At 34.5% G+C, this 21432-nt stretch overlaps 1 protein-coding gene across 1 annotated transcript in view; it reads right to left on the bottom strand.

Moving 5' to 3' along the window:
• The window catches only part of RYR2 (ryanodine receptor 2), a 312795-nt gene that overhangs the window by 108720 nt on the left and 182643 nt on the right, over positions 1-21432 (bottom strand). Inside the window, 13 exon segments of the mRNA XM_026037372.1 lie at positions 1335-1440; positions 1567-1767; positions 2300-3101; positions 3592-3818; positions 4966-5052; positions 5321-5480; positions 6155-6315; positions 6764-6878; positions 7822-8174; positions 8971-9179; positions 10255-10429; positions 12081-12289; positions 15436-15583. Coding sequence (XP_025893157.1) covers positions 1335-1440; positions 1567-1767; positions 2300-3101; positions 3592-3818; positions 4966-5052; positions 5321-5480; positions 6155-6315; positions 6764-6878; positions 7822-8174; positions 8971-9179; positions 10255-10429; positions 12081-12289; positions 15436-15583 — 2953 coding nt within the window.

Raw genomic sequence — 21432 nt, 5'->3', positions numbered from 1 at the left:
GTGTATATGCACTGGACTTGTGTACCTCAGTAGTGTGTATATTTTTATATATATATATATATATATATATACACACACACACACACACTTTCCTGTGACACAGTATAGTTCAAATTGTAGTAGCAAAGTAGCAAAGTAGCAAAGAATAGAAGAATTTAAGGTGAAATATATCCAAAAAGTGAAAATTAAGTGAAAGTGAAAATTAAAACTACTATAAATTTGACCATTGAGCAGGAAGTAGTTGTCTTGATTGTACAAAAGCTTTTCTATATGACGCTTCTGACAGTAAATTATATGCACTTAAAAGTGCATATGTGAGGCTTTACAAAATCAGAGTTGCTTAGGTTTAAAGTGACCTCTGGAGATCATCTAGTCTAATCCACCTCCTGAATGCAGAAATACTTAGAGAAATAGCTCCTCTGATGAGGGAGGGTTGGAATATTTCTACAACCTCTCTGGACAACCAATTTAAACTCAGCAATCATCAGTAASTCTCTGTTTTACACACATAATATGTGTGTGTAATGTAATGCCATATTACAAAATGCTACAGATGGCAGATTCTTCAACCAAAATAACAATAAAGTAACAGAAATGTCTCATGAATTAGAAGAGAGAGATGCTGTGAAATTACTCAAATCAAATGTCTGTTTGTCCGCATTTATGCAGTTCCCTGAGCTCTTATTGTCACTGTCTGATTGACAAAATGTTAATATGGTCTTTTAACCATTTCTACAACATGTGAATTTTCAAAAGCAAAGAATGGACCCAAGATGTGCAAACATTCTACTTAATTTGTAACAGCCATGTTTTGAACACATACAGAATACAGAATTGTTCTACTGTAATGAGTCTTCTGACCAATGGAATTAATTTTCCAGTTGTAGATTATTTCAATCACTAATTCTTCACAAAGCAAACAAAAGAACAATACTGACAAAAATAGACCAGCTTAAAAAAAAAAAAGAGGAGAATGATGGCAAACAAAAACACCCAAAGAGAAATGTTAAAATCAAACAGAAAGGAAGTCTCCACATCTTTCAAAACGTTTTTTTTTCCAGATTCTTTATTGCATTTAAGTTTTCTCCCAACTGACACCTTACTTTTCATTTCCTTTTTTTTTTTTTTTTTCTTTTAAAACAAAAACTTCCTTTGAAGTATCATAATGCACCTTGAGTATTTTTGGATGGTACCAGGTTGGACGGGGAGTGGCAAATTATTGATAAAAAGTAATATCCAGGTTACTTAGTAGGGGAGTTACTAAAATTATTAAGAAAATTACTTTTCAAGCTAATATAATTTATAAACTAAATATATTCAGMGATAGGACGTACCACAGTGTGCCATCAGGTCTTCATGGAAATCCAAAAGCTGATCCCGAATTTCCTCAGGGCAAGGACAATCATTTTTATCATCTTTAAAGTTCAGTAGCATATTAATCTTAAAATAAAGAATACAGTGTAAAAGCAAGCAACATTGATTTCTATTAGCAAAACTATGACAACAAAAGAAATGTACCACACACAAGGCAAYGAAAAACAATAAATGGTTTACTGTAGGCTGTACCTGTTCCTGAGGTGGGGAGCGAAATTCTTTTGTTTTTCTAGCTGTCAGGGCAGCAGACATGTTCAAGGCCTGCATCACTTCATTGTACCGGAAGCGCTGGTTCTCTTGAAGCCTGGCCACAAAATCATCAGAAAAGGCTACAATGGCTTCTATGCGGTGTCGTACCTGGCAATCACACAGGTACTGCAGTAGATGGCACATCTGAGAAAACATTATCAGAAGAGAAAAAATAGTAGGCAAGCTAAGAAGACTTCCGTGTGTGTTATGTAAACAAGGATGGACCCATTAGTGGCTACTGTCAGATGAACCGAATCCAATCTTCAATGTAGTCATTTACTAAATCTGAAATAATCTGTAACATACCCTAGATCAGGACTAACCTGACATATGCAAGATGCATATGTGCCTCAGACATAAATGAATAGGAGTTTCACTTCWTTGTAAGACAAGGACTTTACTCCTTGATTCTAGGGAATTTCTGTGTGTCTGTGTGTCTGTGCATCCACAGAAATGTAGAATTTCTTGTTAAGTTCTTCTACTTAATGAAACGAGTTATTCTATTTGCAGTATAAAAACTTAGATTAGGAATTTATTAATCTTGCAATTTTCTGTAAGTAAATTACTTCTCTATTCAAASAGCATCAGACTGTATTCCTTTAAAGAAAAATTACCAGATGAAGGAAAATGGACATGCGAAAAACAGTAACAATCAGTAACATGGTAGCCCCACTACCTGTAATTTAACAGGTTCGGGAAGTTTCATCTGAAGGAGTCCTTCCTTTGGCACTTGCTCTCCCTTGTTTTCTTCCTCTTCTTCTTCTGCCTTAAGCTCATCAGAACTCAGCTCCTTCTCTGAGAAATCACTTTCATCCTCCTGGTTCATAGCTTCTTTGAAAACCCGGGGCTCAATTAACTGCAAGATGTGTTTCAGATCCCCATTATGGAAGATTCCCATAATTAGGAGGGTGTAAAATAGCTTGATGAGAGGGACAAAAAGAAATTCAGTAGAACCTCCAACAGGATCTCTAACATGGAGGCTGCCCTCCTGAACGGCTTCCGTCAGCATCTCTATTGTTTTGGCCTTTAAGATTTCCAGAGGGAATTCAGGACTGAACTGAAAGCATTCACTGCTAATGCTTACAAAACTTGGGGAGGAGAACTGCATTCTTGGCCTTAAGGAAGTGCTAAGTCCTATACCAGGGAGGCCATGTTTTTTGTTTTCATCAGGAAACAAAGTAATRCTCTTGGTCTCATCTGTCATTGGAACAATAAATTCATTATTCATCATTAATCTGGCAGTGGCATAGGTATTGAGATGAATGTCAATAAGTAAGTCATAATATCCTGCACGTAGTAATCCCGGCATATATTTRTTCTCAATAGCATACAGGAGCTGAGACTCATCCACATGGCTACACATAGCATGGGCCACTCGGTTGTTTCCTAAAGCACAAACAGCAGAATACAATCGAAGGGTATGATAGTGAAATTTCAGCAATTCTTCTTGTTCTGTCAGCTCTAAAATATCAATTGTCCTGCAGAGGAAAAATAAAAGAAATCTACATCAGGGTAACACATTACCAAAGGGAAGGAATTAAAAATTCTACCTAATGACAGTGTCATTTCAGTAGATGGAATTTTTCACTTCTCAACTTTCATGTGATAAATCGCAAGAATCACAGACCGAGAATGATGTTTAGGTAGATATCTACCCAAGTCACTCCCAAGATACAAATCCTGTTATCCTCTGTAGGGAACAATCCAACAGACATACTTAGAAAGAATACCTATCCATACAAAAACTATGATACTGAATAACAAATAATTATCTTTCAATCTAATACAGAATGATACATTTCTGTCATTTATTCTTATCATTGCCTTTACTTACATGTGTTATATATACAGATAAACAAAAAAGCGAGAGACAGGGACCTGTGCATCTCTTACAGAAAAAATTATGACATGTCTAGTTTTGTAATCCCAACATAGCCCAGTGTACTTGTACATGTAAACAACATTAACCTGTTTTCTTCTGGAATATGAAGGGCCATGAACTGCAAAGGATTCAAGCACTGTATCATCCAGCCTTGACGTTCACTGATCCGAGATACATCAACCTTCAGAAAGTGGTTTGGCACTCTGCTCCAAAGCACATGAGTCAGAAACTGGACATGGAGACGTGGAGGGCACTGAGAGATTGGATTTTTGTGTTCACTTTTGAACAGGCCAGCAGATAAAGGCATCACGTTCTGGAAGTTCCAACATAAGAGACAATCAACTTAATCGTCTTTGCAAATAATGAGTACGTGATATTTTTCAGAAAAGACAGTGAGTAGATAGTATAGTATAATATTTTCATTAGCTTATAAAACRAGCTAGTAACTGTTGGCCAATTAGCGGCACAAGAGCATTTTCCATATTTGTTTCTAAAATAACTAAATATGAAATAGAAACATGAATGGAATATGTACTGGGATCTAATAATTAGCTGCCATGGACAAGAGATCTGAACTKCTCTTTTCTGATTTTTAGACATTCACATATCCAAAGCAAGGAAGTAAATTCAAGTTCAGTTTTCTTATGTCTACTGTTTAAATCTATCTTAATTTCTTTTTAAAGCCTAACCTACTCCGCATAGCAGCCAGTCATCAACAGCACAGGTTATAAAATAAAAGATTAGCTTTACTGAAACCAGTGACTGAAAGCAATTTATGTTATCTGCCTAATTYATAAACATTTGGTTTCATTTCATCATGAAGAATGATAGGCAGAAACTTTCTCAGGACTTTGTGCAATATTTCCTACCCATTCATATCAGTTATAGTCCTACTTATCCTATAYTCTAGAATCATAAATTGAGTTCAACATAAAAATGACAAGAGTGCAAAAACATATGGACTCAAAAAAAGTGCCAAAAAAGARCACATTCTACAACCAATAACAAAGATCACCTGRTTTAAGGCTGAGAGAGCTGGGCATGTTCAGCCTGGAGAAGAGAAGGCTGAGGGAGACCTGATCAGTGTGTATAAATACCTCAAGGGAGGCAGTGAGGAGGAGGGGGCCGCCTCTTTCAGTGGTGGCCACTGATAGGACTAGAGGAAATGGTCACAAACTGAGGTACCAAAAGTTCCACAGGAACTTAAGGAAACATTTCTTGACAGTGAGGGTGCCAGAGCCCTGGAACAGGCTGCCCAGGGAGGTTGTGGAATCTCCTTCTCTGGAGATMTTTAAAACCCGCTTGGATGCAGCCCTGTGCCACGTGCTCTAGGTGACCCTGTGTGTGCAGGGGGGTTGAACTAGATGGCCTCTGAGGTCCCTTCCAACCTTAAGCATTCTATGATTCAATGATAATGTTTTACTCCCCCTATACTTGCACAATAATATATCACTATTTACCTTTATTCTTCCCAGTTCAAACTGGAAAACATTTGGGCTTGTAGCTTGAGCAAATACAGCAGGAAATAGCTTAGTACTTGGTTCAACCTACATGAAAGAGGCAAAAAATATCCACTGAAGACAGCCAAATAACGTTAAATATTAGACACTCTCCAATATCTGCATTGACCACCAGCGAGCGTAAGTCTGTGAACAAAACTCTAGAAAACACTAACTGGAGGGAATATTACCATATAAAATGGAATTATTTTTTCTTCTAATCTTGTAACAAYGATACTAATAAAATTCAATGAGTTTTGTTTGTTTGTTTGTTTCCCCCACTCTCCGCTGAAAGATGTCATAAAAAAATACTCACCTGATAGTAGGTGCCCAGTTCCTTGCCATTAGCTGTGAAGGTCAGCAGACCACTGGCAGCATCAACCAAACAACCAATCTCCAGCCCGTTATTGTTGCGCCCTTGTCCAGGACTCATGCTCTCTCCTGCACACACCATATAGCAGTTGCTGCGTTTGATACTGAATGTCAAAAGACAAATTGATTTATGGATTGCATGGAAACTTTCTGTAGAAGCCTAAAAATAAATTTGTGCTGCTGCAGTCAATGGGCCATGTGGCTGAAAACAGAGGGTCCCGCCAAAATCCATTGAGATCTAAACCTCATAATTGAAAAAATAAAAAGTGAAATAAAAAGTGAAGATGACAAGACAAGCAAATGCTCAAATCACTAGTAAAGCATCAAAAGACAAGACTAACATTGCAAGTTAACCTTTTACAATGTTTAGTGTTAAGCTTAACCTATAGAGTTTTTGAACTAGACCATAAGCAAAAATAGAGACAGAAGCTGTTCTTGTACTATTTGTGTCCTGCTCAAAGCCAAAAATTTTCAAAAATATGACAAGGGAGAGCTCTATTTTGCACAAATAAAGGACCATGTTCTGAAATGAATGACTGAGACTGCATACAAAACCTGTAGTCTTTTTTCAATCCACTAATTTTACTAGATCCACAAGCAAGAATAGAAAATAAGTTATAAGGGAACCACACCACTTTGCATATTTTGATACTACAATGTATTTTATACTACAATGGAATCTAATTCCATTAAGTGGAGTAAAATTACAACTTATATAGTTGTTAGTTGTCTTTATAGATATGAAAATATACATCTCTTTAGGAAAATTGTAACCAACCTCTCATGAACCTTCCCCTTTTCATCTCCCAGTGTAACTGTGACAGTGCGCACTCTGTCCAAGTCAAAGGTTGTGTCATACTGATGAAAATCAGATGTAATCCAGCCTACCCAGACATTAGCAGGTTCTTGACCAGGAAATATTCTCACTGAATAATAGTACTGTCAATAAAACAWCAGGTTACAAAGTGTTAATATTTGTTTTCTATTATTTTTCTACTGTATTATTTTGATTCAGATCTTTTTTTTTTTTTTGCTCTAAAAGCTGAAAATCTCTTCAAAACCAGCACAGCTTTTTCAAGTGCAATTCATAAGYAACATAAGGATAGCAACACAAATAAATCAAAATGCAGCCAGTAAAATCATGTATGTTAAAACAGGAATTAAAAAAAAAAAAAACAGGAAAACAGTAGAGATGCAACTATAGCCTTTTGTAGGTTACCCTGGTATGTAACTGTCAGCATGTAGTATGCTACTATCTTATGGAAAGCAGAAAATAAAAGGACTATATTTTTTTCTTCAGACATTAAAAGCTTTTCTGAAGCTCTTAATACTGAAAACATGCAACTCTTCAAAAAAGCAAAAATATACAAAACCTAGGCTATCATACCGTGGAAGTTTGCATTAAATAATCATAGTCATCTCTATCATCTGCTAGAACATCCTCAGTAAGTCGTGCTGAGTGGCTTGTGCTATAATCAGGCTTCGTTCTCCTCAGCATAAATCTGTAATAAAATAAATTAAAAAAATCTGTATGAAAGGCTCCATAAAACAGTATAAATATGGATGAATTTTGCACTTATATATTAGTTCTGAATAAATAATGTATTTAGTATATTATTTATTATTAATATATAGCACTAATGTATTTATTATTTACTTGCAATCCCTAACAGAATCAATCAGGGAAGAGAAAAAGACAGACAAATATTTTATATTAAACTGTCTATTCCAAAGATTTTTGGAAGCCAAATCCTTCCTAACTTAAAAAGAATTATTAGACTGTTTAGTGTTTATGACTTTGGGGGAAAGGAACGTGGAATCTTAAATTACATTGATTTTTTATAATTCATCCACACTTCCATATTTATTCTGCAGTTAAAATATTTAACAAATAAGTTTGATGAAGAATGGTAGAAAAGGAGCATAAAGCTACTAGTTGCAATGGCTCAGTGTTAGCAAACTTTGCAGTGTCAAGTCCCCTGTTCATCGGATTATGTAAGAGAAGTTAGGGAGAATGAACATACCAGCTAGGAAATATTCCTTCCTCGCTTAATGAAATGAAAGACCTAAGCTGATACTGCTGTAGATTATCTAAATAGCTTCACCCTTTTGGAAGTTTTGTGAAAAATTCTCACATCATTTCAGAGACTTTCCAGTTCTGACCAAAAAAAAAAAGGATTTCTAAGGTTTTAGAGTGAATTTCATCTGAGGATCTCAAAAGCCTTCACAATGAATTTAATGACAGGTCTCTAACAGCTCGAGAAATATTTTCAGGTTTTTGCTTAACTTTGGCCATTATCTTACAGATAATGTAAYTTATGTAACATGTAACACATGAAGGTTAATTGTCCCACTTACAYCCAAATTTAGAGAAGCAGAGTAAAAACACTGGAGATCTGACTGGCATTTTTCTTCAATAAAAAACATACCAAATGTGCTACTAACCTTTGTTTAAGTCGTGATGGTTTTTCTTGAGCGTAGTCTTTATGATTGTTTAACTCTGTTTTTGTGGCTTCTTTTTCTCTTTCTGTTCGGTCAGGCACTAGATGACCATGAGCAGTTTTCATTAGAACCTCAAAATCTGAATCAGCATCATAATCCTCCAAGTCATTTTTAGGGCCATAAAGACCAGTGCCTGGTAACCCTCCTGCAGCTGTTCTGGAGAACACCTCAGCACATTCAATAGGCATACTTAAACGAAAAAACATGACGTCTGTTTTACTGTTCTGTGAACCAAAGGATTTCTGCGTGACCTTCAGGCAGGGACAGCTGTCTATGGTGCCATCGATTCTCATCACCTATCAAAAATAAAGATGTATTAATAAATATATTTTGAGGCTGATACTTTTCTCCCCTATGACATTTTAAAACAAACCAAAAATTGCAACAGTACACTCAAATACATTGTAATCATTTTAAGGGGGAAATAAATAGGTACCAGAGGCTTTTGCGTCTTTTTGTTAAGAAAGCACTAACAAGATAAAATCCAATCTTGGGAAGAACCACAAAAGGCAGCAATAAAGTATATATGCAAAATGAAAGTTTGATACACATCAGTAGTAAAAAAAAAAAAGTAGTAGTAGTAGTAGTAGTAGTAGCCTTTGTAGTAGGCTTACAAAGAATGGACTCAGTTTCGCCAAGCTACACAACTAACTGGGACATAATTGTTGACACAGTCAGCTCATAAATATTCATTAAAATCAAAAACAATTAGTCATGGGAAATTACTAAGTGTGTGCACATGGTACTTGTTACATAGAAAGGCATGTTTTAAAGTTTTTTGTGTGCAAGTGTCTCACTGCACAAGTCATTCTTAATGATGACATCTTGTGGAATTCAGCTTTTAAAAGTGCTTATTTACACAGATGACAGATTTTATTTATGAATAAATATACTGAACCAAACAACTATGTTATTTGCAACTCCGTGGGAGGTAACAAGTTTGTATCAGGTATAAAATATATCAAGAACAGAGCTAACATACTAAATTAAAAACCTAGTCTAAAAGAGCGAAAGTAGTTTTATAATTAAAGTAAAATCCTGGAAAAAAAAAAAAAAAAAGTGTGTAGAAACATTCCAAAAGGGATCACAGACCTCAATGTGCTCATGGTTTAATGGCACTGGTAGGAACTGAGGGAGTCTTTTGCTCAGCCAAATGGTGATATCCCTGTTTGTATTAACAGCGAAGGGCTCATACCCTTCCTGCAAGCCACAGATAGTGAAATATTTTAGAGTGCTGACATCTTTTCCAAAGTTCATTCTTCCCACCTGAGATAAGCCCAGGCTGCACACAGGTAGAAACCCTTAAAACAACAAGAAGAAACAACATGTGAGTGATATATCACAAATATTAGGTTTCTTCCCATAACCCAATTAAAATTATTTGGAAAAAATGCCAAAACAGTGTAAGCGCAACCAGTCACCCATCACCTCTTATGTATCACCAATATAGATTTGAGAATCTAATCTCAAACATCATTTTGAACATACTGGTCTCTAATAGGCATCTCTTAATTCAGGAGCCAATTCACTTTAGGGAAATGTAAGAAAGAACTTCAAGTATTCTGTCAACAATGACCTGATTAAGCTCTCTGCTAGCATGGCAGAGTCTTGTCAATTCTCATGGTTTTATTCAAGTCGTACAGTATTCAGTATTTCTTCTAAAAGTCCAGTAGTCATAGTATATTCAGAGACCCTCAAATATCACTTTAAAAGAATTATAGGTCTTGTTTCCAAAACAGCAAAATGAAGTTAAAAATACGCATCAGCTTCATGTGGCAATATAAAATATATGTGGCAATAACATATAACTCATTCATGAGTTAGCATGAACTCATGAAACTGATGTTTGAAAGAATTTACTTTGAGTTAGCTTCACATTTGTTTGCATCTGTTCTTTTATTGTTTCACTAGCACAAGGAATTCACTTCTGTCCATTCAGTCAATGTAAAATCTTTGCACTTTTTAAATATATTTTTCCTCAAGATCAGAAGCTCCATATATATATTTGTATCTATGTATATATTTACATACACACATATACATACACACACACACAAATATATACATAAGGTAATGATCGTTTATACACTGTCTGTATATATATGAATACATATATGAGTGTGTATATATATATATATAAACTTCACTGCTACTGATCTTAATCTGTCCAACTTGTATGGTTCTAAAGTGTGTAAGAACAAATTACGACAACATAAATCACTCATTCACTGTTTACTCGGAAAGAACAAAAAAAAAAAGAGAGAGAGAGAGAAAAAGAGAAAAAAGAGAAAGGTCCATTATATTATAGGGAAGACACCACGCACAGCAGGAAGACAAACTTAGCAAGTTAACATCATAGTATATTATAGTACTTACCATCGCCAACCTCAAAGTCCTTGAATGCAAGCTCTGAACCTGAGTCATCAAGCAGGATTTCACCATTCAGAGTGAACATCATAGTGTGTTCGTGCATGTCAACCATACATCCAACAACATCTCCTGCCAACCAGGAGCGACCAAAATGCTCATTACCCTGATGCCACCGCTGTGCCTAAAAGGGATTTCAAAGAATTTCAAAGAATCAAATAATCATAACAACAACGCATGTGTTCCTCTCATTTAACCTTGTAATCTACAAATTCATTGCCTTCCAACCAAACTTTATTGTTACTTCAAGTATAATTCTAAATATGTGGTATATAAAATGAATGAAACTTCCTGACATACTGTATCTTGGAAAGAACAGAATTGTTGTGGAAATGATGAGCACCCTGAACATCCGAGAGATTCCAGAATAAAGATAACACTTTTTATGACTGATCTTCAAGTTAGAGACTACGGGACTTTGCATGGATAGTTTAACTATCCATAGCTTTAGCATGGAGTAGAACTCAGATAAATTAACATTTATTTGGAATTATTATAACAGACATAAAAGAAAGCAGTATCAGCAACAAAAAAGCTATTCTGTATATATACTGAATAAGAATTATATTTTTATCATCTGCATTCTTTCCTAAAATCCTAAAAACAAATTTCATCTTGCTGCCTTTTCTGAAAAATTAAAAAAAACTTGGCCTTTTCTACAACCAAAGAAAGAACCTATCCAAATAAAAGTAAACAAACTAGATGTGTGGATTAAGAACTAAAGGTCCAAAACTGGGATTCAGAAGGCAATCTACTGCTCAATTCTTCCAGTAAAGATGTATAACTCAATTAATCAGAGATTTTATAAGAAGCTGCTTTTCAGTTCTCTTTTTAAGGCATCTCAGATCGTGATACTGGGAAAATATGAAAAATTTTTAAGACTAGTAAAAAATGAAATTCTAAAAATACAAATAAGAAACAGTTGGGAAGCTTGATTGAACAGGAATAAGCAGGAATCCTACTGATTTCTGTCAAATATTGTAATACTAATAGGGGAAATTAATTGCAGCGTCAGATACAAGAACATATGGTAAACATTTTCATTAAGATATGAGTCATCAGTAGCCTTAATAGCAACTGGTTTAAATAGCAGTTTCATGTGCCTTCATACTAAAATAATGTATTATAATGAGTCATTTTAAATCTACTGTTATAAAAATCAGTGACTTAATGCTTTTTTTTCCTATATATTTTTATTGATGGATTTCAGTCTGTTGTTGTTTTGTATAAGGTGAAATTAGACCAAAATTACTGGCTTTTCATATTTCATTTATTCTAAACTATTTCCATGAAAACATAGGTATACTGATTTTAACTTTAACATTCCTACAAAAACTTAATCAAAGTTGGTACCAATTACTGTTAATAATGTTATTCATATTCATTCCCTAATGGCATTTCTCATACAGAAAACAGCAGATTAAAAATTTAAAGAAATGATTCACAATTAATCACAGCTCTGCCAGTGTTTTGAATTTGGCTATGACACTGAGTTTTTTCAACCATTACATGCACTATACAAATGTTATGATGATATGAAAATAAAAGAATTATACAAATGCCAGAAACAGCTAATTATTTTCTCAAGTTACATTTATCTATTTCTTAGACATTGCAATTTTCTTTCTTATTCCTTTCAGATTCTAAAAGAAAGAAATTCATAAAAGACAAATGAAAAACAGCAAGCAATTAAGCCAAGGCAATGGCAGAGAGGATAAGGAGCAAAATTAAGTATCTGCAGTCACTCATACTATTACAGAGAAATATATACAGACCTTAAAACCATCAAAAACAAAGGCTTCTTCATCTGAGCCAAGTTCCTGATCTGGCAGACAGCCCGGCCTGGTCCAGCCCACTCTCATGTCTCCTGCCGTGACCGCCTCAAACTCAAAGTACCACTTCCCAGTCTTCACTGCATAAGTCTTTTCAGTGCGGAAGATCCTAAATTTTTCTATTATCCCCATGCACATGTCTAGTCTTGTTGCTGTGAGGTATTTAAAGAATAAAAAAAAAGTTCTGTATTCAACCACTGACAAAATGAAAGCAATGAAAATTAAAGGTAGTACAACAGCCGTGTCATTTAAAGCATGCTGAAAAATGCTAGAAAGTGGCATTTAGTAAAGACTTTAAAGAACTAAAGGGAATGGAACATCTCTCGTATGAAGAGAGGCTGAGTGAGCTGGGCCTGTTTTCTCTGGAGAAGAGACGGCTCAGAGGGGATATGATTAATATGTATAAGTTCAGGAAGGGAGAATGCAGGGAGGAAGGGGACAAGCTGTTTTCACTGGTGGCCAGCGATAGGACGAGGGGTAATGGCCACAAGCTGGAGCACAAGAARTTCCGTCTCCAGGTGAGGAGGAACTTCTTTACTGTTAGGGTGACAGAGCAGTGGAACAGGCTGCCCAGGGAGGTTGTGGAGTCTCCTACTCTGGAGGTCTTCAAAACCCGCCTGGATGCCACCCTGTGCCACATGCTGTAGGTGTGCCTGCTTGAGCAGGAAGGTTGGACTAGATGATCTGTAGAGGTCCCTCCAACCTTAAATATTCTGTGAATCTGTGGATCTGTGAACTAAAGACTTAATATCACATTAGTAAAGCAACCAAACATGATGATATCTTAATCTAACCAAACATGATGATATCTTAGGAGTACAAGGAAAAATAGCATCTTCTTCACAGATTCATGTGATTGAAATGATTGCCCATTCTTCAAAACATGGCCTACAGATTTTCACATAGCATTCCTGTAGCAAGTTAAGATGGAATTGAGACAGAAAAGTGAATTGACCTCTCAGATATTAAAAACACACTCCTGTACCTCCATAAAAAAAAAAAAAAAAGATTAAATTTATCTCATAAACACCATAAAAGGAAAAGGTTTGTCTTTGATAAAAGCTTCCTCAATTAAGAGAAATTTTCCTTGCTTACATGCTTTCATCAATTCACTTAATCTTCTCATTTATATTCTAAAAAGACAGATATCTTAAGTCATTATTATTTTCATTAGAAATGCATTGTCATATTTACTGTTTATTATAGTAAACAGTAAAAAGAAAAAAAAGAAAAGGTTATAATCTAAGTGCTTCTGTAGAATCAATAGAAAATGAATGCAACTTAATTAATTCCTTCCAGGAAGTAAACACTAATTTTCCTACTCCATGAAAGACTAATTATCTCAAAAAATTATCTCAAACACTCCACTACTCGTGAAGTACTTGAATATTATCAGTCATAAGTCTACTTGATGCCTTTGTGATGGTCATTCCTAAAATTCTTTTTAATATTTTTTATCCTATCCTTTCCATTTTTTTCAAAATTCTTGGCTAACCCTTTGATGGGGCTACCTGCTTCTTCCTCTCCTGCCTTGCCATTATAGCACGCAGAGTTTCAGTCACTTAGCTGTCTTTTATTACTTTACACATTTTCTTTATATATAACATCTTCCATTGAAATAGCTTCAAGTGCACACTGTGAAATGAGCACTTGCAATATTCCCTCACTGCACCTGACTTGTGCCTTTTATGGCACAGTCCTATAACCTAGCTGTTTCTGACACTGCTTTCCAAGACCTTACTATCAGTTCAAACAATGCAAGGTAACTAGAAATGACCGGATCACATTTTACACAGATGAAAATAATTTCAAAAAGCACAAGAAATGATGCTAAATCAAACTCTCAATCTTTCTTCCATAAGTTTTCTCAACTGTTATATTCCCTGACATTTTATACAATTTTCTTGTCAGTCAATCAAATGCTGCAGGCTGATGAGATCATTTTTTGACTCTTCCATTTTCTTCCACTTTCCAGATTAAGAAAAAGAATACCTAAGGTGTTTTGGATCTTTCACTACATGTTTGTTTTCCAAACTGTACAAAGTGTATCTACCTTTCTACTGCTTAGATCATGTTAAGACTCTATCCTTTTAATGCTCTCAACCAAATCAAGGTATTTTCTTGAAGATGCTACACAGCCATGCTCAGAATTCACTACCACTTCCCTTACCTCTGAATCCTTTACTACAGTCACACCAAGCTCTGGGAAGCTCTTGGAAGCAACTCTGGACCCACTGTCATATAGTTCTTTACGAGCAGAATTTTGGTTTTGATGGTCTGTATAATTTTACTAGCCTTAAAGACTATGCTGATCTAGCCTTAAACACTACTTCTAAATGCAGTTCCACAGTTATACTAAAAATGAATGACCATAAATCACAAGAATGAAGAATTSATTGTCTTTTTAGACAAAATTTAGACTATCTAAATTTTAAGCAATTCCTAAATTACAGTTGCTACTGCTAATAACAATAATGATATAGTATAAAAATCAAGCTAAGAGTTTTGTCAATGAAGGTCAAAAATAAAATTTGTGAACTAATAAATAAAACACCACTAGAGGGCTCTTAATCCTTTAATAACAGCAAAGACTTTAGTTAACGAAACCTTCACAATATTCTTTACACATCTAGAAAACTTGAGAGCTCCACAAGTATCAAAATACAAATGCTTAAAAGTAGTACAAAATCTGTTCTTGAATACAATGTTCCTCTCTGCTTAAGGAAGACCAGTTTGTGAGACGCTCTGGTACAAGTCCCACTGCCTCTAAGAATTTTGCAACAGGATTGATGACACCTTTCAGTTGTGAATATGTTCTTTTCATTTCACCAGTAACTTCATATGCAGAATCAGATCAAGGATCCTCAGTATGAAGAAAAAAGGGTGAACTATATAGCAGTATTTTGCTATGAGAAGGCAGGGGCACACTGTTGAGGAAATTCAGTCCTTGGTTTAGAGAGGGGATTGATGAAGGGGATTAATAGCACTCAGTGAGATTTGGAGAGATTATGAAAAGTGTGAAACAGAGAAAAAGTGCAACACTGACATCAAATCAAACCATTTTAAATTTTGGCCTCATTTGAGGCCAACAGRCAGGAAAAGGGAACAACAAGGAAAATAAGATTAAAAGGAATGAAAGACTACAAAATGGAGAAAAGGCCTATTCTTTGAAGCACGACATATTTTAGATGTTTTATTAGATCAATAAATATTCAGACAGTTTTACTAGACTAATAAATCTTAGTGAATGGGAATATTATAATCATTTTTATTGAGGGGAAAAAGAATAATTAAGTACCATGATCCTGATCAGGAGCTTCTAGGTTGTAACCATAGCCAAGAAGGGTGCGGACTGCTTCCCGGAGACTGTCTTTGTTGGACTTCTTAGTCCGATCATCCAAAAGGGCATAAGGGACAAGGCGCGGGTTTCGTCGATTTTTCACATCCTGCATAAATAAGGAAAATCAAAACAATTTTGAAGACATGCTTTGTCTTAAAAATAAAGTTGTGAAATAGCAGCTGTATAAGAATTATGGCTTACACCAATTGAAATCATGTAATCATAAATATAACAGAGATTCTAAGGTATTCTAATGTTCTTGAAATTAGTAATTAAACAGAATATAGTTAAAAAGCAAATAATGCAATAGAGGAAAGAGCATGGTTTAAGCTCTATTTCATTTCCATCAGTAATCTGCTRAATTGGAATTCTATAATATTTCACCCATCTAAACAACAAGAAATAAATGCAAACAACTTAGCTGAACAGTTCTTGAAAAAGGGATCTTTTGTTCTCTGTTCTATGAAGGAGCTACCATAAAAGGACTGACTTAGTACAGGACTACGGTTCAGACATTGCCAAAGAACAAATATATGTTATTTTTAAATTATAGAGCAAATTGTATGAAAAACTATATAAAAACGCTAATAATTGAAATAATAGTATAATACTTATAATACTAAATAAATCAATAATAAAATAGATAATATACCCATGACTTCCTATGTTAAGTACTGAAAAGTATTACTTTCCAAAACCAAGGTCATTTTTTTATGAGGTTTGATGTTGAGGTCTAACCTTTGATGAAGGTTCTTAATGTTCTTCAGAATTTTTGTAATCAGTAATTAAATATASCCTACCAAAATGAAACCAGTAGGCAAGACTTAATTTTTGTTCTTCAGTTTTATACAACACTGATTAGATTTTCCCAAGGTGCAAGATTATCTTAATTGAAACAGTAAATGCTTAACTGGATTGCTTAGGACTTGCAACATTTTTAATGACAAACAGATTTGTTCGCTTATCTACATTTTCTTCTTTCATCCAGTAAGCACCTGTTGGCAGTGAGAGAAACCATACAAAGCACTGTCCCTACATTCCCTAATTGCTTGTTTCTTTGTTTTGTAATTAAAGGCTGCACATGCCAAAGAACACTTCCTGTTCTCTTGGATAYAAACAGCAAAGTTGCTGGGACACTTTTTTTTATTGGTTAAACACAAAAAGAGAAAATATTGCCTATATTTAAAAGAAAAGAGTGCCTACACTGAAAGTACCTTATCTTGTTTGCAGCATTATCATTCTAATTTTATGAATGTATGAAGTTTTCATTCTACATATCTTTTGCAGACAGAAAAATTGCAGATTCACTCTCACAAAGACTTGTAGGCATCTTCTATTTTCCTTTTCCTTTTATACTTAGAGATGCAACTATCTGCCTTCTGGTTCACTATGGTGAGTAAATATTAACTGAACAAGTGACGAACTGGTGCTGGATGAAATCTGGTCACATCAGATTTTCCTGCTAGAAAAAAGGTATTATGAGATAGATATTATCTGTATACTAAAAGATAAAAATAATGCAGTGATGGACACACAAAATACTAGACCAGTACTAGAGACTTGTTAAACTTGGTGGGAAGGGCAGTTCTACCAGAACCAACATAAAGATCATGTTGAGGGAATTCTCTCCATACTTCTTTAAGTATGATGATATGTGGTAATTGTGGAAAAGGATCATTTCCAAAACGGAATTCAAATACTACATAGTGGTAAATATTGCAAGGAGTTACTAGTTATTTGATCTAAAAATACTCACATTCAGATCAAAAATGACATGAGTTTAACTATTTGTGTAGCAAGAGATATAGTTTCCTGAAAAAAACAGATGATGTAAACCCAAAAGGATATTACRTCTTCAAGAATGTGCATCAGAAATTCAGAATAACAGTTATGCAACTTTCTATCCTCCTTACAGAGTAGGGCTACAATAATGCCCKGGTAACTGCCATAGCAACTAGCAAAGTACACTAACACAGTGGTAATCAGCTTATAACAATGTATGATAATGAAATATCAGTACATCTAAAAAAATGTCTCAGCACAAAGTTAGACTGGAGAAAAAAATAATCACGAGTAGAAAATGAATTCAATTTTACAGAAATGTTTCCTTAGGTCTAAGGGAGCCCTTTCCGTCAAATGAAGAATATACGGAAGTTTGAATAAGAATAGGAAGTCTTATTTTAAACAATTTTGTTCTTTTTCTACTATTTGCCTATCTGTACTTTTGAATGTTCTGCTTATTGTTGAATTAAGAACTGATCGCAAATCACTGCTATACTAACCATTAATTTCACTTCTCTTTTGGTTTCTCTGTGGTTTAAGTGTAGCTAATCAAGAGAATGATCCTACATAATGATTGAGCTTTGCATAAATGTAATCAAGTCAACAAAAAAAAATGATTAGCTGAGTGTTGTAATTGTTTGGTAGAGTATAAAAAGAGAGAAAACTCAGCCTAACCTGTTATTTTTTTGCCAGATTTTTCCAAGTTTGACAATCTAATACTGTGTTTTGTAATTACTTGTTCACCAAGTAACTTGAGAGAAAAAAGAAAACCAGATTTTCTCCAGAGGAAAAGAAATCTAAACTCTTTGACAAAGTTCTTCTACAATTGGTTATAACTGGATAGCACACACTGCTTATGCAAGTCTTTTTTTTTTTTTTTTTTACTTCAGATATATGAGACTGCAAGATTGCAGCACTCAGTAAGAGTTTCTAAAACTTTGACTGCTTCCTCCTACAAGGAATAATTCCTACAGTGAGTAATGAGTAAACCTTTAAAGTAMACCTTTGTCCTTTTTAAATGAAATACCAACACCACAATCATGAGTTATTTACTGRACATAGGAAAATATCATAACATAAGAAAGTAGAGTAGCCATTAATAGAAAATTATTATGTTACACAACATATACTCAGAAATTGCTGTATTACCTAGACTTGAAATTGGCCAAGAAAATGATAGTTATCGAACACGGCTCTTAAAAATAGGAGAAAAGAACTATGGAAAAAATATCCAAACACACTAATAAACATTCAAACACTCTTATAAAACTTCCATTAGAGGTAATAATGCAGCTGCAAAATAATTAAAAGAGGAAAAATACTGGAAGATGCAGAACTGCATGTATTCATTCAGTGAGCACAATAAAAGCAAGCGAGAAACAAGAGAAGCATTTGCTGTGTCTAGGGAAGCACAAAGTACCACAGCCAAATTGTATAAACAGTTCTGAAAGAAGCTATTAAGAGATAGAAAGTGTAAAAATGTTGYATATTCAGAGGTAATTCAGCAACAAAATACAAATCCTCATCTAAATCCAAAATGATAAAGAACAATATATTTTTCAGTGCTCTGAAGTTTTCAGATAGCTGGTATAGCAGCTATCACTTATTAAAAAATATCCTGATAAACAGTTGTGGATTCAGAGGTAACAAAAATGTGGAGGTTGCAAGGCATATTCCTCACCAGATTATAACAGAAAAAGTTGAGTTATACAAAACCTACTTGACAGTATCCCTTTAATTTTTTATATTGTATAATCAGAAAATGATGAGGCACTCATGATGGAACAGACTAACTAGATCATCTAATCCATCCTATAGCCACTGCATAATTGCAGTTTATAATATCTTTTCCAGTGATTAATTCAATTTTCAATCAAAYTTCTATGACCTTCCTTCCTTTAGGAAATACAGTCCCCTTTGCAGTATTATAACATCATGTCATCTTATGAGGTAATGTAACATGTCACAGTAATATAATGGGATGACAAACTATAGCCCCTGAAACAAAGCCATTTTTTGAGACAAGCAGAATCATAGAGTAGTGTGGAAAACAACTAGCAGCTTCCCATGTCATATGTATKGTCAAGTAAATGAAAAGCATCTTGTATTGTACTCAGAAAGAGGCACCTTTCTATTATGCTCTCTCCTCTTTTGACTTTTCGTGAACTGTACTGACTGTTTAGTGAAAACCTAACTAGGGGCTAATGGGAGCTAATATTTTATTTAAAAACTGAACTATATGTGATAGTGACACTATCTTTATATAACAACTTATCCCTGGACACCAAAGGTATATAATTTTTAACTCCTTAGGCTTGTCATTACTGAATTACCTTCTACAAGCTCTCTCAGTACCAGACTGCAACTTTTAATGAGTGGAACTCAATTTCATGTTGAGCTCTGTCCCAGTGTCAAGGGTTCCTACTAGGAAGGTTAGTATCTTCGGGAGGTCTGCACTCCAAGGCTAACCCCCATGAGAGTATTTTATAGATATTTTAAAAGAGTCAGTGTATAAAATACAGAAAATGGTTCTGTGAGTAGATTTGAGTCCCGCTCCTTCCCTCTGCTCTCTTTCCACAAGTCTCAAAAATGTCTCTGCACAGCACCACGATGGTTTGGACTGCACAGGGAAGCTATTCTCTTTCCCCCAGCRCTGCACAGAGAACAGAGCTGCCTATGAACAACTTCAGGTTCCTCTGGCATTAAGCTGCAGTATCTAATTTTATGTGCTCACATCCCTTACTGAATTTGTCTAGCCAAACTACATTTTTCACTAAAATTGTGCCTAGAACAGCTCCACTGCATTTCAGAGAAGATGATAAAACTAATGACTGATTGCTACCACATCTAGCATCTACATCCAMAGATGTAGCTGTAAAATACATGCTGCTTGAATTTAACGAGAATTTTATTTTGTTTTTTAAGAGGAATGAATTCACCTTGCTATATCTTTCACTGATTATCTCCAACCCAGTAACACTGAAAAGTCTTTGCTGGCATCATTCAGCTGCTTTTTTCCCTTAATACCTCACCAATTCAGGAAGCATTTAGTGTAGCTGCAAACACACTGTGATAAATATAGCAATAATATGATCAGTAAATACAATCTTTTAAACATATTCAGATGTACAGAGTATGTTCATCCAGCCTCAAGATTGCAGAAACCTTATTCTCTGCATATGAATGGTGGGTTTAAATTTTCCCAATATTAGTTAGAAATGTAATTTGCAAACAAGYATTTGGTTCCAATAACTTTAATAACTGAACAGTAAATTTGATTTGCCTAACTACATTTAATTTGTGGATAAATCAATTCTATCAAAGCCATATCTATTTCTCAATTTTCATTCATTTTCAMTTTCTGATTAACAAGGCCTCTCACTGAAAGTGTTCGAATTTTGATATAATAAAYTATTGCATGTATCCTTTAATATATCAGAAATATTTCCATTGAGAATTTAGAGGTAGATGCTAATTCTAGATGTGAATTGTGCACAACATCCACAAACACAGGATTGAAACAGTAAGTTCAAAATAAATACGCTCCCTTTAYCTCTCAACAGAGAAGTATCTACCCAAGACTTCTCATGACTAATATTCTACTGGAAATATTAAAAGCACTTTTTTAGTTCACGAAAGTACTCAAGTATTATAATAAGAGAGCTTTATAATAAAAATATTACAATGGACAGCACTGAAAACACTATGTGGGATATTTTGTTACATGAAGTACATTTTTGGTATTGTAATGAGTTTAATTTAAGCAACTAACAAAATATATGCAAAATATTCTTATGCAAAAGCTGTGCAAATAGAATAAGTTTTGGTTTTGTACAGAAGCAATATTTGAAATGTTTTGAACTCAAATGTATTATTTGAATTTTTGATAAAAATAAAAATATTGTTTTTAGGAAGGAAATCACATGTATCTACAAAATAACTTTCTCACTTTTGAAAAAATAATGATCTTTTATGCCCAGTGCAAATCCATGAATTTTTTTTTTTTCTCCTCCAGGGGGTTAATTTTTCTAGAATTAGCACTGTGAAGTGCTACTGAACATTTGTTAATAGAAATGAAAATATTTTTCCTTACTTAAAATAACTGCAAAAGTAGAATATGATGGCTCAGGGAAAAATGCTATAGTATCATAGAATCATAGAATCATAGAATGC

Source organism: Nothoprocta perdicaria, unplaced genomic scaffold (genome assembly GCF_003342845.1).
Source record: "Nothoprocta perdicaria isolate Ctin4 unplaced genomic scaffold, notPer1 scaffold_197, whole genome shotgun sequence".
In the NCBI taxonomy this organism is placed as follows: domain Eukaryota; kingdom Metazoa; phylum Chordata; class Aves; order Tinamiformes; family Tinamidae; genus Nothoprocta; species Nothoprocta perdicaria.
Note: the sequence above shows the minus strand (reverse complement) of the source record. Positions and strands in the feature narration are given on the sequence as shown.